The sequence below is a fragment of the Nothobranchius furzeri genome, chromosome 5 (genome assembly GCF_043380555.1).
Source record: "Nothobranchius furzeri strain GRZ-AD chromosome 5, NfurGRZ-RIMD1, whole genome shotgun sequence".
Taxonomy (NCBI): domain Eukaryota; kingdom Metazoa; phylum Chordata; class Actinopteri; order Cyprinodontiformes; family Nothobranchiidae; genus Nothobranchius; species Nothobranchius furzeri.
The window spans coordinates 41,405,028-41,421,999 of NC_091745.1; the positions used below are offsets into that span (position 1 = coordinate 41,405,028).

Sequence of the window (16,972 nt, forward strand, 5' to 3'; positions counted from 1 at the left end):
GGCCTACAGGAAGCAACATGACAGGCGTGAAAACTGTGCACGAGTTCTTCTAACAAGCTCCACTTTTAGGCATGAGCACCAGGACTACTGAACGCCAACAAGCAGACAGCAGATGGATGACGTGCCGAGTCTTCCACCTCTCTAGGAACCGGGCCAGGACGGATCTCTCCTGTTATCACATTTCTCATTTGGACCAACCTTCTCCTGCAGCCTGTTGCATCTCCACCCTTTGGCTGGTTTCTCCTGTTCTGGTATTTACAGCTCAGCTGGGCACCGTTCAGGCTGATTCCACCGCCAGCATCGGCGTCAGCCAGCTGGTGCGACTGAGCCTGTCTGAAGGAGATCTCATCTAATGTGAATGTTGAGTCTTAAAACCTGAGCAGGACAGTTCTCAACAACTGGAGGAAGACTTGAGCTGGTTTATGATGAGACATAAACTCAGACCAACGCAGCTGGGCATTTAGATCATGGACACAGCTGGGAAACACAACTATGGTTCGATCTGGGAAATGTTTTTTTTTGGTATATTAACTGTTTGCCTGAAAGCTACAATTTATTTAAAATATGTGTTGCAGATACGAGATGTAGAGATTGGGTAAGTCAAGAGCTGACATGGGCCAATTTTCATGAACAACATCTAGACATTTTCCACCTTATCTGCATGATGTGGCTAGGGCTAACCCTTATCTGCACAATGTTTCTGAACCTGAATCTGATTTTGAACTCTGAATTTAACCAACTCTTGAAGTCTAATTTTGTACACTGCTCAGTCAAACATTTAACTTAAGGCAATAAAACTAGTCAAACTGACCAAATGTTCAATATAAAACAGGTACATAAAATTAATGTTTTCAAGTATTTTAAGCAGGTGTTTTTCAGGAATGTAAATATACATTTCAATAAAATTCTGCAGCAGCACTGGGCTGCCTGTGGATGCGCCTGGCTTTAAACTGGCTTTACTAAAGAGGTCTGTCCCTGGTGCACATCTGCTTTTTTGATGCTATTGAAATATATGTTGGAGAAGAAGTTTAGGCAAAAATGTTTTCATCTGCTGCTCTCAGCCTTTCACAAAAAAATAAATATAATGAATTCTACAGTTTTAAGGGTTGCATTTGCATCAGTGTTTTGAAGCCACAACAAAACAACCCTGAAATAAAACAGATCGAGCTGCTCTTAAGCTGCAACAACAAAAACAGAGAAAGCCATGACTAGGCTCAACAAGATACAACGGCCCAGGCAGAATACCAGCTCTGGTAGACGAGTACATAAATTAAAGCACCCCCATGACATCCAGCCAAGTGAAGAACACTCTCCAGCAGATCAAACACCAATCATCCAAGCCAACCACAGAGAGGAGGCTTCCTGAGACCCAACACCGAGGGATCATCAGGTGCAACACATCCAGAGACCTCAAAATCAAACAAACACGATTCAATTCATTTTTCTTCACCCAAATCCTCCAGCTTTCTTCTGAAGGAGCATTTTAAAGCAGAAGAAAATGAGATCAACAAGCACCAAAACGACAGGTGTTTATTGATGTGACAGAAGGCAGAACCAGGCAGAGGAATTTGGATCTAAAATCTTAGATTCTGCCAAACACTGGATGGTTTTCTCAGTGGCACAGATGGATGACAACGCCAAAGCTCACAGTCAAAGCAGTCCCACTGCTACTTTCTACTTTTAATTCATGGGTTGCACTTGATGCAATCGTTTGCATCAAAGACATGTCACCTTACTGTCAGAAGCTAAACAGAATGAATTTAAAAGAAATTAGACATCTGTAATGTGAAACCAGACAACTGTGAAATTTTCCCAATCCCAGCAGCAGATGTTGGGCTGAATTTCTTACCCTGAGTCCTGGTGGGCCTTCTCTACCAGGTGAGCCGGGACTCCCAGGAACCCCCTAAACAAAACACCAGCATGAATGTTAAACACTAAAACAACAAACCCATTGCAAACAGTATTACCACACACACATCAGACAGAGAAAACACATGCATTAAAACTCCTCGTGTGTGAATTTGTTTAGAAAATTATTCAGAAGTTTTTTATAAGTTGGTTTTCTGAGACAAATTCAGATTTCCTAAACACTAAATGATTTCCATCAGGCCGCCTTTGCTGTCTTTTAGGAGAAACTGATTTGAAAAGCATCAAACTGATGTGTTTACACCAAGGAGCTACAGTCCAAGTCATGTTTTATTCTTATCTTACAAATATCTAAATGATGCAGAGACAACGGAGTGTTGTGCAAAAGTCTTGATCACCCGTCCATTTTCGACCGCTTATCCGGGGTCGAGTCACGGGTGCAGCAGCCTCAGCAGAGAGGCCCAGACTTCCCTCTCCCCAGCTACTTGGGCCAGCTCCTCCGGGGGAATCCTACGGCGTTCCCTGGCCAGCTGAGAGACATGGTACCTCCAGCTTGTCCTGGGTCTTCCCTTAGGTCTCCTCCCGGTTGGACGTGGCTGGAAAACCTGACCAGGGAGGCATCCTAACAAGATGCCCGAACCACCTCAACAGGCTCCTCTTGACGTGAAGGAGCAGTGGGCCTACTCTGAATCCCTCCCAGATGACAGAGCTTCTCACCCTATCTCTAAGGGAGAGACCAGCCACTCTGCAGAGAAAACTCATTTTGGCCACTTTTATCCACAATCTCATTCTTTCAGTCACTACCCAAAGCTCGTGACCATAGATGAAGGTAGAAACGTAGATCCACTCGTAAATCGAGAGCTCAGCTAGCTCTTCACCACGACAGATCGGTACAACTTCCGGATCACTGCAGACGCTGCACCTATCCGCCTATCGATCTCACGCTCTAGTTTTCCCTCACTTGTGAACAAGACCCCGAGATACTTAAACTCATCTACTTGAGGCAGGACCTCATCCCTGACCCGGAGAAGGCATTCTACCCTTTTCCCGAGGGATGCGTCGAACGCCTTCTCCAAATCCACCAAGCACATGTAGATTGGTTGGGCGAGCTCCCACGCACCCTCCAGGACCCCTCTAAGGGTGTAGAGCTGGTCCAGCGTTCCACTGCCAGGACGAAACCCACATTGCTCCTCCTGAATCTGAGGTTGGACAATCTGACGAACCCTCCTCTCCAGAATCCCTGAATAGACCTTACCAGGGAGGCTAGGAGTGTGATCCCTCTGTAGCTGGAACACACCATGTGGACCACCACCTCAGTCTGCCAGTCCAGAGGAACTGCCTCAGATGTCCATGCGATATTGCAGAGCCAGAGCCAGCACAACCCTACGACATCAGAGCCCTAAGGACTTAAGGAACTCTAGGAGGATCTCATCCACCCCCGGAGCCTTGCCACCGAGGAGCCTCACCACCTCAGTGACCTCAGCACCAGAGATTGGAGCATCCAACCCAAAGTTCCCGGACTCTGCTTCCTCACTGGAAGACGTGCCAGTGGGAAAAGTCTTGAATTTTCCTTTATTTTTCATATTTGACCCCCAAACAAAAGCTTTTTTTACAACCTGTAAAAAGTGGACGTTCTAACGGTCTTTCAAAGACTTTAACTGCTTTTCCTCTCATTTCTGTCAGGACCCAAACATTTTTATATCGTCTTCTCAGGTCGCGAAGCTCTGGCCTATGAATTAACGATTGAGAGATAAACGCTGCTTAACTCAAGGGATGAACCGACTTTCTGCCAACACAACAGAAAACTTGGTAAACCAGTTTTAAGTAGGATCTGTAAGCGCATTACTACCAACAGTCTGTATGAAAAGACAATTTTTTTCTAATAATTTTGCTGATTCTTTTAAAAACAGCAAAGATTAAATAGTTTGATTTAAATTGCTTTGCTGTTTTTTAGACCTTTGATGTTTAATATCGTGGTCGGGTAAAAGAACTGGACAGAAAACGAGTGAAATACCCTAAAAAACCCAAAGAGCTGCCAATCAAGAGTAATTTAATAGACTACAAGAAAATCTACCTCCTTGACGCAAAACACTGGTGGTGGTGTAAAACTTTTGTGCAGCACTGTAAATCTGTCACAACAATTACACTTTTACAGAGTGAACCAAAGGTCAAAACAGTTAAGGTTTTATTTCTGCCTTGCTCAACGATCCTTTGACAACACCGGTCATAAAACTGATTTACAGACAGAGCCACCCTCTGATTTCTGGACTCGGTGTTTTATACCAGCAGGAGACCCTGCAGCTTCGTCTCCTGCCCCATTTCACCTTCATCCACCTCTCTGCAGGTCAAACTACACAACCAGCTCCAACGGCTCACAGATTAGGTGCTGAAGTGATTTATCTCTCTGCACATAAGTACGAGTGGATGGCTCATAAAACAGGACGGCTAGCACGGTTAAAACTTCTACAAATGACAGGACAGGGTTATGGAGGACAGGCCTGGTGTGATTAATGATGTGTGGTTGTTCAGACGCTGGCTGATGTACCGATGACTACGTCATCTGGAGTAGCAGCGCCTGTCTCCATCAATCACACATCTACAAACTTCAACAAACACGTGTAGCAGAGGAATAAGCCTTCACATCTGCACAAAACAAGAAGCTGAACAATATTCATACGCAGAAATATTCTCATTGTCTTTGTGTAAAAGATTTTGTCCCAATAACAAAAAGAGACTCTTCCTGCAGTGGATTCTCACTTGTGTTTTATATCATCTTAAAGGTGTGGGAAACTCATTTCATCAATACATTTGCAGTGTTCTCTAGTAGGAATTATTTTCTTGTAAGTCATCTCACCTCTGACTGGCTTAAGCCTGGTTCATGCTTCTCCATCAGCTCCACAAGGGACAGACGCGTACGGATTGACGGAAGCGTTTTGCTCTCATACTTCTCCGTCTCCTGGAGAGTGTTGCAAAGCAATTGCCCGGCAGGACAACAGAGGGCGTAGCGCTGTTCTGTGGTATCCTGTCATCCATCGGTCCAAGATAGTGTGTTTATATTGTGTTTTTTGTATATAAGAGACTTTTAACACGGACAAATTTGTCTCTCATTCTCCTCCACCTCTTCATGCTCTCGCCACCTCTAAACCCACGTTTCCTGTCATTTCCGTCCACAAATAAAACGCTTGCTGCACATCTTTTCACTCCTCCAGTCACGGGAGAATTAAACATTCATATTTTTAGAAGTTTTTCGCGAGGTACTCTTCAAGCGTCTCCCTGTCTGCCGCTAGTTATCCTCGGCTCTCTTTGCAATGGCGGCGCTGTAAACAACAGCGGCGTCCTGACCAATCACAAGCTTGCATAATCCGTCTCGTTCGACGGATGTTTAAAAAAGTGGGCTCGACTCCGTACGTACTTGCGTGCCTGCCGGAGCCCTACGCAAGGATGGATAATGGTGTTGCGTGTCTCCGCACTGACGCAGACGGAGAAGCATAAATCAGGCTTAACAGCAACACAACTCTACCACTGGAGGAGCTTCTGCTGTAGGGTGAAGCTGCTAATGCTAACGGTTAGCTTATGCTCATTGGGACGTTCTCTGTTGTTTCCTGTACGCTAAACCAACAGCAGCCTTCCCCGTCGTGAGTGAAGATGGGTGAGTCCATGAATGTTAAGTGACAGTGGGACGTAGATCTGTCCTAGAGAATCCTAGAGTTTCACCGTCTATTTTCTATCAGACGCTAATGCAGCAGGTAGGTGTGGGAGACTATTTTCATGTTCAGTCTGCATGAGAAACTCAGAATGAATGTTTATGATCAGAAATAATCATTAAAAACGTTTTTTCAGTGTTCCTTATCTTTTAAACTTAAATTAAAAAAAAACGCCCCAACGTCATGGTACCCAAAGGTTCAAGGCTCAACTATCCCATATTCGATCGTCATTTACAGGAAAACACAACCGGCCTTCCACTCCTGAAACTATAAACACATGCATTTGACTAGACTTTGTAAATTTATTTCTCAATCTTTCTCTCTTAACCCTTTTGCACCTTTTCATTAACAGATCCATTAGATTGTAACTGGCTTTATTTTCCTATTGGGTATCACTCAAACAGATCTTGTTATAACAGGAAGGCACATTTCCTAAAACAAACATCTACACTCTAAAAAAGTCTATGTTAACTTTGTTCATTTCTGAATATTTTATGCATAAAACATCACATAAGGAACTATAATATGAGCAGTTTTCTCAACAAAATAAAACCTAACTGGTGATTATCAGTCTTTAAGGTAGAGCACTTTGGTTAATACTAGCCATTTTAAATGTACTTCATGAATTAGGTGGATTCAGTTTTAGTTGGATTTAAATCCATTTTCCCATTTTGACACATCTGTAGATGGTGGGACGTTTAACGACAGAAACACTAATTGATTTAATCAGAGTCAACATTTAAAACCTTCATCTTTCGTTAAAATTGATTTCAAATTGAAACAAGCTATACTTTATTGATTTAAGCATAAAATTTGAGATATTTTATTATAGAGCATTACTCAACACCAGGGTGAATTAGAATGTAATTTTTTAATTTTGTATTTGTCAATAAAAACTTTTCAAAACAAACTAAAACATTTAGAGCAAAGCAGACGGACCACAGAGAAAAACTCATAAAATTGTACTCTGCAGGTGTTCAGCTGTAGGATCACTTTGCTGCAGAGCAATGTGCACACACGCACACACACACATGCGCGCACGCACGCACGCACACACACACACACACACACAGAGCTAAGATTAAGTGCGGAGTAAGCTGTGGAGCTACGCTGTGGAAACCACATACATCTACAGCGTATCTACTAGGAGACAAGTCTAAATTATCCTCACACTTATAAAAACACCTACATTCTTCTCTCAGGCAAAACAAAATATTAACTGATCAATATCAGGATGACAGTGAAAGATGAGAAGGATGATCACAACATACTGCTTGCTATTCACCGCTGCTGAATCTTTGACAAATTGATGCCGAGGTGGAGAAGACGCTGGTGACAAGGTTACATTGTATTTACTGCAGGAGGAGAAAAGGAAACGGGAGGCGTAATAGACAGAGGAATATAACTGATGCTTTAGAGTTGTGGTGTTCTCTTCAGCCCCTCGTATTTTAAAAAAAGGGCAGTGGAAGCTACTATATTCCTCCACTGCAGCACACACACACACACACACACACACACGCACACACACACACACACACACACACACACACACACACACACACACACGCACGCACGCACGCGCGCGCGCGCACGCACGCACACACACACACTATTTATCTTCTGTCTGACAAAACACATAATTACTCATTAAGGGGGCAGGGTGTGTTACTAGGACAATGCAGCCAACGAAGGTGAGATATGTTCTCCATGAGGAAGCAAGTACTGAAGCCCTCTGAGGAGACAAGTGCTTCTTGCCACATGAGAGGACCTACTGTCTCTCCTCTCATCACAGCGAAGCAGTCCTAGTAGAAATAATGGATTTAAACATGTAAACAAAAATCCAATTTAAAGATTTTCTGCTTTAAACTAACAGGAAAGAAATGAGAGAATAAATATGAAAACTAACTAAATCCAGTCACGGTGTCCCCACAGTGTTGCAGCTATTTATTATCCATGACTATGCTGCCATACTTCTATAAAACTATTAAAAACCATTGGAGGCTCCTGATCTGAAAGCTTGTTGACGTTGACCATCACTGGCCAGCAGTTGTACTTGGCAGTGGTAAACATAATTTTTTACTTCATGGTAAATTTATATATTAAATTATTTTAATCTCAACTCAAGCCGTTCATTGGTGTAAAATCACAACATAACAAAGATAATGTTACTGCAACTGAATGTGGCTTCGCTGGTTTTTAAGGAGTCTTCTTACCCAAAAAACAGGTTCAAGAGCTTGGATTATCTGGTCTGTGCAGGACAAAGTGTGTTCAAGTCATTAAAAGCTTTACTAAGCATATTTATGATCTGACCTTGGTTTGTGAAGAAGTAGACCACCTGACCTTGTCACACACGTCGAGAGGCTGGGCTGGTTTATCTGGGTTTTGCCGTGGCTGCCCTCTTATCTGTCAGCCAGGTCTATCTTCCTAGCCTCGTCCCGACACAGATCTCATTTCTCACCATTCAGTTTGGTGTTCCTCAGGGTTCTGTCTAGGGTCCTCTGTTGTTCCCTCTCAGTCCCATGCTGTCATCTCCCATCATTTCTAAGCAGATTATATTCATTTGTATATTTAATTTCCACCAAATGATTCTTCAAATATGAACTTGCTTTGAATCTGACAGTTTTCTTTAATTAAAAGAGGAAACACTGAAATAGCGATCTTTGCTCATGCTGTTAAGATGACCCCTGGGTGCCCTAGCAAAGTCTACCATGACAAACTGTAGGGTAACTTTTATGCAGGCCTTACTCTGGATATTCTTGTTCGGTCTCTGGTTAAATCCTGCTTCCACCATCTGAGAAACATAGCAAAACTTAGGCCCTGTCCACACGTAGCCGGGAATCTGCCAAAATGTAGATATTTTTCTACGTTTTGGCCTGTCATCCACACGAAAACGGATCTTTTTAAAAACTCCGGCCAAAGTGAAGATCTGCGTTTTCTCCGTTTTGGGTGTCTGCATGTGGACAGACAAAACCGGAGCTTTAAGGTCCGCAACGTCACTTTCCACGACAAAAAAATGCTGACATCACGTGTGCGACCTGTGTCTACACTAGCCGACAGCATGGATGCCCTCAGAGCTGCGCTCGCTTTATCAATTGTCCAAGCGCTTTTTGCTTGTTTGTTTTTGCAAGTGGAATTACTGCTCCTTGCGGAAGACCACAGACGAAGGACGAGGTTAAGAACGGGAGAAGTACTGCCGCCTACAGGTCTGGCATGTCCTTAACAATGTATTTATCCGGGTGTGTGTGGACAGTTTTTTTAAACGAGGTGGTGTGGATGCAAGTTTTTTGAGGTGCGGATATTAATTTTTTTAAAAACCCGGCTACGTGTGGACTAGGCCTTAGTCGCATCGTTTCTCGTGGCAACATGCCGATTCGTGCTTTTATTTCTTCTGGACTTGACTATCACGATGCGCTCTACACGTTTAACTAAACCTTTAAAGGTGTGATTATTTCTGATTATAATCTGTCACTGTGACTTTTTCATGCAGGCTGCCCCACCTGTGAGAGTAAAACTGTAAGGCTTCTCTTTGGCCATCAGACATCAATTCTGAGTACTTTACAGGCGTACAGGACACGGGGAAAAATATCAGTTGTAGATAAAGCCAATACTTACTGGGATTTGTAGTAGCTGTGTATCGTGACGATTTCATGTCAAACAAATAAAAATATAATTATAAGTAAACCGAGAGCTTTGCCTTCCGGCTCAGCCCTCACATTGCTCCTCTTGAATTCGAGGTTCGACTCTCCGACGGATCCTCCTCTCCAGAATCCCCGAATAGAGACAGACAGACCTCAAATTCTGTTTTTCAATTATGTGTCAAAAAAGTAAATTTTGTGAGAATTAGTTGACAAACAAACGTGCATCTTCTCGAGAAGTCGCATTAACTTGATGATTAGAGCACAGACTCCGTCTTGGCTGGTATCCGTTGGAGAACACCATCAGATTAATTCAGCACTACTTTCTCTGGTTGACTGCTCAATAATGGAGATGCTAATAATAATGATTCACATCTCAATGATTCCATGAAATTGCTCGGTCTCTGTGTTTTGGTGCACATGTTAACTGAAAGAAATCATGTCCACGCTCGTCTACAAATAAAGACTTTCCTTCCAAACAGCTTGTGTTGGAACATCCGTGATAAAACAGTCGTTTAGAAACAAGCCTAACTGCATCCTTAATGTGTTTTTGTTGAAATGTAAAAAGCCTCTTTTGTTAGTTTCTGGCATAATTGAGGTTTAATTTATTTACAGACACTCGGAGCAGAACCAGCTGGGTTTGCTTTAGCCTGCAGAGTTTTTTTTATTCACTTTAATCAGCTCAAACTCAGAAGAACTGTGGAACTGTTCAGTAGCTGCTTTGTAGTAAAACCTACCAGCAGGTCTCAACACACACGATAAATAACCATTATGTTCCAGGAACTGTTGTTCTTACTAGTGGTCCTGCTGGTCCGATCTCCCCTCTCTCCCCCTTCTCACCGCGGACACCCTGAAAACAAACATCACAGTTTTGTCTTTAATAGACTCACAGTTGTCAGAAGTTACCAAAGATTAGAGAAGTCAACACCAAACCAGCTGGACCACCACAGTGGTCTCAGCAGGGTTCAGATCAGGCTCACAAACACCTGGAGACCTGCTGGAGAGCTTTTACCTTTTTACTCTAAAATTAAAACATAACGTAACTTTTATGAACATCCTAAAGAAAGGGAAATAAAAAAACTGCACCATTTCAGTACCAGTGTAAGTAACCTTAAAAAAGAAACATTTTGATGCTATTTTTTGTCATGATCCCAAATATTTATGTATTGCTCAAATAAAGTTGTGTCATTCACAACAATGCCAGAATCATAAGACAACCAGTCTTACTGGGGGTCCCTGAATGGAGAGTCCACTGGGTCCCTGAGGACCAGGAGGTCCTGGAGGTCCAGGTGGGCCAGCTTCTCCTGTAGGGCCCTGAGGTCCCTGTTAAGAAGACAAATGTAAAACATTCATATCATTTTCTAAAGAGACACTAGAATCTCCTTAATGTAACAGTTTTGGTATTTTGAAGTAGTGATATGCAACAGTTACAAATAATTCATGGTGTAACTCAGGGGTTCCCAAATTGGGGGTCGGGCTAAATTGCAGGGGGTCCCCACAATTTTGTCTTTGCTGAGATTGTGAGGTTAGCAAGAATTTATTTGTAAAAATTACATTTATAAACTCCCAGTAACACACCCTACAGTATAATCAGAACTCCATTTATGATTTACAACTCTGTGTGTCTTTATAAAGATGGTAAATGATCACATTTAATGTGTGTACGCATGTAGCAGTTTTGGTTGGGGTCCTGGCTTGTCTTGGATACGAGCAAGAGGGTCCTCAAAAAAATAGAAATTGGGAACCCCTGGTGTAACTAATTGATGGGCCTCAGTTTGGAGAAACAGAGATGGATTCAACAGCTAGGCTCAGCGAGGCAGTTCAAAAGTGGATTAGTGCTGTTAACAAAGCCTTTGTCCCGCCCCTCCACCCCCCACCACCCCCAAAAAATAAAACAAGGTTGTAGCAGTTTCTTCCAACATTTTTTAAACGGCCGCACTCTAACTGCAGAAATGATAGATCTATCACATTTGGGTGAGAACCTCATTATTCTGCTGAAATAGTTGTGCAAAGTTGATGGTGGTGATGAGAGTTATAATGATGTCAGTAGCTTTCAGGTGAACTGCTACAACAGCTTTGAGATTAGAGTTGTTTCAACCAGCTCCCAGCATTTAGCTCACCTGTGCGACCAGGTAAGCTGTTCATAATCTTACCACAGAAGCCCTCTTCAATATAAACAAATCATTCCTTTAAACTGAACCAAATGCTGACATCTGGGGCGATTAGAAAAAGAGGTATACTGTAAAAAACACATTTAACTTCACCAACACAGATCAAAACTTACTACCTTCCCACAAAAATCCCAGATGTTTTAAAAACTGACAGATCCAAATATATTAAACTCTGCATTTCCCAATTCATACAGTAACAGAGGGCTGTTTATTTTTTTGAGGGTTGAACTTCCAATCTTGTTCAACAAAATGTCAATCATCTTTAGCGCTCAGTCCCCGATCAGCATCACCTCTAGGTACCTGGAGTCTTCATACCACTGGCTGTCTCTGCTGTGCTTGGGCACTTCATCCATCGACAGTAGCATTAGCTGCTGTTGGAGGGTCATTTTTATTAGAGTGTATAAGGTGCAGACACAAATTCTGCAACAAGAGCCAGAAAACCAAAGTTCCTGCTAGCCACAGGTTCAGCGGCAGCAGTGAGCCAAAACTAGTTTTGACTGTTTGTTGTTTCATGGCTAGACCCTACAGGCTCCAGGCTCATGTGGTTATGATTCACCAAAACCACAAGAAGCCCTGGGTCACATGTTCAGAGAAGAAAACAAAGAAAAGACTTGTGATGTGTTCAACAATACAGTTAACATGGAAATGTTAATAGTTATTCAGTTGATATTGAATTAAAGGGCGATTCGGCCATGTGTGAATGGGTGTGTGTGTGTGTGTGTGTGTGTGTGTGTGCGTGTGTGTGTGTGTGTGTGTGTGAATGGGTGTGTGTGTGTGGGGGGGTGGGGGTGGGGGTGGGGGGTTGTTAAACGATTAGAAGGTGAGAGGGTGAACCCAGACTACAAAAGCTACGTGTTACAGGAAAGATGCTGGACCCACCCCTGGCAGCCCACTGCTCCCAGGGATGTTGTCAAATCATAAAATCCATAAAAGTCATATTCTCAAGTCTGTCTCCCACACAATATGGAACGGAAGCAGTTTGGTTTGCGCGCAGCTTCCTCAAAGATCATTTAGTCAGTTGGTCAGCTGGAGGCGCGTTCAGGAAAGAGGCGTTGCTTCCAGCCATGATCACACAATTGGTGCAATACATTTTTCTGCCTCTAGGTGGTGCCTTCTGAGAAAAAAACCCTGATTTCCACTTTAAACTTAACTTTTGAGTCAGAACGTGAGACAACTTTGGGACAGGTTGGTGAATAAATTGAGAATAAATCAACAAAAATGAGATTTAATTAAAATATTCGGACAATTGGTTGAACCCACTAATTCAGCTAGTTTCCAACATTGACTACCAGAGAGATCTCGGCTTGGTCCAAAAACTCTTAAAAGGAACGGAGGAGCAAACACTACCACAGTGGTAATAACTTTTTGTTTCCTTGACTTTTGATGTGTTACTACTAGTTTATCCGTTCAATTATAGATCCACTAGGATAAATACAATAAAGTTTATCTTTCACCAAATAGAATATTTACCAAGACATCACAATATAACTATAGACACATTACTTTGTGTGTGTGTGTGTGTGTGTGTGTGTGTGTGTGTGTGTGTGTGTGTGTGTGTGTGTGTGTGTGTGTGTGTGTGTGTGTGTGTGTGTGTGTGTGTGTCTGCTCTGTCTTCTCGATCCCCAGTGAGTCGTGGAGGATGGCTGCTTATACTGAGCCAGGATTCTCTGGAGGTTTCTTCCTGTTAAAAGGGAGTTTTCCTCTCCACTGTCGCTGTATGCTTGCTTGGTATGAGGATTGCTGTAAAGTCACTGACACTAGTCAGTGACTTGATGCAATTTGCTGGGTTCCTTATTTAGGAAACATTTGTCTGATTGGCTTAATGAACTGACCTGAATTAGAATGTTTATTATGTGAAGTGCCTTGAGACGACTCTTGTCGTGATTTGGCGCTATATAAATAAACTTGAATTGAATTGAATTGGTACGGTTACATCTAAACACAAATGAATGTGCAAGCTGAATAAAACCCACGCCTATGTTAAAAACCAACGTGCTTATCCATCGCTAATGCACGTGTTGAGCACTGGAAACCTTTTTTTTTTTTTTACATAAAGCTATAATTTCTGCACCCTTTTCACATTTTACAAGGTTTGGATCAGAGGGCCATAACAAAAGGATATGGACTTTAATTATAGTATATTTTTAACAGCAAGTATCCTGCCCTGGGTGGTGATGACGACAGTCGGAGGAAAAAATGACCTGAAGAGATGGCATTTCTGAGCTGTTTCAAGTTCTAAAGGCAGCTGATGAAACGCCGTTTTTCTGTCATTTACAGATTTGGTTTCTGGCTTCATTTACAGAAAAGGTGAGCTCTGTTGTGTCCTTGGATAGAAAGGAGCACATCAGCAAATACTAAAAAAAAATATACGACATTAACATGTTTGTATCATTATTCTCATGAAATATGCAAACTCACCTCGGTTCTCCTCCTGACTGAGCTTAAATCTTTGGTCTACTGGTTAGATTTAGGTCTCATCCACTGGAGCAGCAATGCGCTTCAGAAATGATGCTAGCACTCTCCCAGTAAGCAGACAGCTGAGCAAACAGGCTTGTTTTCCCATTTCTTACCGCAGTGGGCGCCAACATTAGGCCTCTGGTCCTAACACCTGATCTCTGTTTGCTCCTGGGGTGATTTTGTTTTTTTATCTCCGTAACTTGGAGCGTGCCGCAGCATTATACAAGATCTACTCTCATTTGGTGTTGGTGATTCTGCAGTGAGATAAATAAAACCAACCGTCACTCCTGGCTCCCCTCTGTCTCCTCTGGCACCTCTTACACCCGGACCACCCTGAAATAAAAATAAATACATTTACACAAGTTTAAGTCTGTAAAAAGGTTTCTAGCGTAAAACCAGACATCTAATAAAAACAAACAAAAAAATAACAACACTGGTCGGGACAAAAGGATGGGACCCTAATTAAAACTTTTTTGTTGCTTTTTTAATCACTAGAGTCCGATGATTCCTGTAACCCATTTCACATGAAAGCATCAGCGGCGTGGAACGGCAGCGGAACGTTGCGCCGCTACAGATGGGATCGGGTTCTAGTTTTGCTGTTAGACAGGAAATCACGCACTGTTTCAGTATAAACCCCCGTGGCATTTCTCCAAATAAAAGTGCTACAGCGATGCGATTTCATATAAATGTGGCTTCATGTGACCCAACAGCTTATTCACTCCCAGTATGGTTCCAGAGGTGCAGCCGTGTGTTTTTCATGGCTTTAATCCTGGCAGGAACAACTTCCTACATGACATCAAACGTAATGTCCATATTTTTTGTTTATTGGTGGATTGTGTAAGCAAACCTCAAACCTTTGAAGTGTTGAGGGACCTTGTGATCTCGCGAGACCAGCGTGGAAGATGGCGGAAGTCTCGAGGGATTTTATGACCTTGTGAGGAAGTCGTACCACGGCCAAGACTCTCCCGGTGTGAATGGACTACTTTGGAGTTTGTGAGTGAACCATTCCACTGCAGTTTCGCGCCGTTGATGCTTCCCGTGTGAAACAGGTGTAACTCTCATTTGAGACAGGCCAAAATACCGGTCTTCGGGTATTTTGGCCCCCTTATTATGAGAAAAGGAGTCTTTCTCCAGATGTTTCAGTTCCTTCTACAGACGTTCAACAGGATTTAGATCGTTGAAAGTTGACATGTCCGGGTAATCTCGAGGTTTAACTGGACCCTGAACAGATTCGGATATGAACAAAGCTAATAGGTTTTGCCAAGCCACCCCGCTTTGTCTCATCTGATCATCTGAACATTCTCCTACCAGACTTGTTGCTTGTCAGCTCACATGTAGACAACTCATTTCATTCTTGTTTCTACATTTCAACGTGGGTGTGGTCCTCCATTGTCTTCCTTTAAATCCACTTTGGTTCAAACAGCAGCAGAACCTGAAGAACCTGCAGTTCACCTCCAATCTCTTTAGTTATTCTGGGCTCTTTGATTACTTTAATCTTCATCTTTTCATCACTTATCCTCTTGCAGCCACACCTAAGGTGGTTGTCTACAGTCCTGTGGGCCTTAAAGCTCTGAATCATACGTGCAACAATAGACACAGGAACGTCAGGCTGCTTGGAGAAGATCTTCTAGCCTTTATGTTTAACATTTTGGTCGACGGTTGTCCCTAAAATCACCCGAGAGAACTCTCCTTGGCTTTCTTTGGCCGATATTCAGTGTGGTGCACAGCCCGTTGCCACCAAACAGCCCTGTGACTCAGGGAGGAGAAACATGAAGGTTGTAAAAGCAAAAGTTCAGCTATTATCAGTAGATTTTCTTTTGCTGTTTTTCCATCCTTCTATTAGATCTGCTTAACTTTTTTCTTTCATCCCAAACTATCAAACCAAAGCCAACCAAAGTCTGAAGTTACTCTGATACTTTTTTCTAAACAGTCAGAGAGAAAAACAGCACAAACTTGAATTAGCTCCCGGCAGAAGCTATGAAAATAATTACGGTTGGATTTATCCTCGGACCCTCAGAATTGAGAGGAAAGGAAAACAGCTCTTTTCGTTTAACCAAGCTATTTGATGCCAGGGACGGATTTCCATTTTGGATCCGCAACAGCACAGGCACTGTTCAGCGCTAACAAAGGAGATGGCAGGTTCAGCACGCCTTGTTTTCATTAATGCATGATTGATTGTTGACTTCAGTATTGAGCTCCGCCTGGATCGGATCAGACAGCACGGGGTGCAGGTCAGTTAAAAAAAATCAATAATGTGCTAAATAATAATAAAAAAGCTAAAGTTGTCTCCGGCTGTGGAAGACAAGAAAAGACTGAACGCAGGTTTGGGGTTTCATCTGAAACCTGTGTTGGTTTTCAAAAACAGCTTCTTACTTTTATAGATTAGGAAAAAAAACTAAAGTGTGATTTTTTATTAACCATCACCTCTTTTTAAGCATTTGGCTTGTGATCAACCTGCAGATTAGAGGAATTCTCAGTCACATTTCACTAAATAAGTGAAAAAACTTTGTGGGAAAACCACGGTTTCCAGTATATATATTCTTTTAGAGACGATGAAGCCTTTACAAAAGATGAGATAGAGACGCGGACAGACGGGGGGACGCGAGGACTGTGACCTGTGGATTCAACCCTACAGATGAGCAATTCACTCCTAAGATAAAAGAGAAAATTTGGAGGGATTGTAATCACGAATAGTGAAATGTAATTAGACTGCTCCAAACATGAAGAGAAGATAAATATGTTAGTTTTTTCTAAGAGCTTGTGCAGAACGGACAAGTCTGATTAGATACAGATTGCAGAAACCTCTTTAAAAGAATAGTTTGGATAAATACTAAAAAAATCTAAACACTAATAAATAAGTGAATAAACTGGTCAGAGACAATGTTCCTTTGAGAAAATGAAAGATTTGAATGTTGTTAAGTAAACAGCTCATTGCATGAACTAGAACTGAATGTCCTTACAGGAGGTCCGGAGGGTCCTGGAGGTCCTTCACTCTCCTGGGAGCAGGTGCAGGAATGAGGCATGGGAGGGCACTGCTCTTCAACTCTCTGAAAACACACACACACACACACACACACGCACACGCACGCACGCACGCACGCACGCACGCACGCACGCACGCACGCACGCACACACACAC

General features: G+C 42.6%; 1 protein-coding gene across 1 annotated transcript in view; it reads right to left on the reverse strand.

The window, feature by feature from the left end:
- col14a1a (collagen, type XIV, alpha 1a) overlaps positions 1-16,972 on the reverse strand; it is a 184,607-nt gene that overhangs the window by 25,194 nt on the left and 142,441 nt on the right. Inside the window, exons 35-39 of the mRNA XM_015949068.3 lie at positions 16,794-16,880; positions 14,113-14,166; positions 10,433-10,528; positions 10,002-10,055; positions 1,850-1,903 (exon numbers count right to left, since the gene is read on the reverse strand). Coding sequence (XP_015804554.1) covers positions 1,850-1,903; positions 10,002-10,055; positions 10,433-10,528; positions 14,113-14,166; positions 16,794-16,880 — 345 coding nt within the window. The remainder of the gene's footprint in view (positions 1-1,849; positions 1,904-10,001; positions 10,056-10,432; positions 10,529-14,112; positions 14,167-16,793; positions 16,881-16,972) is intronic.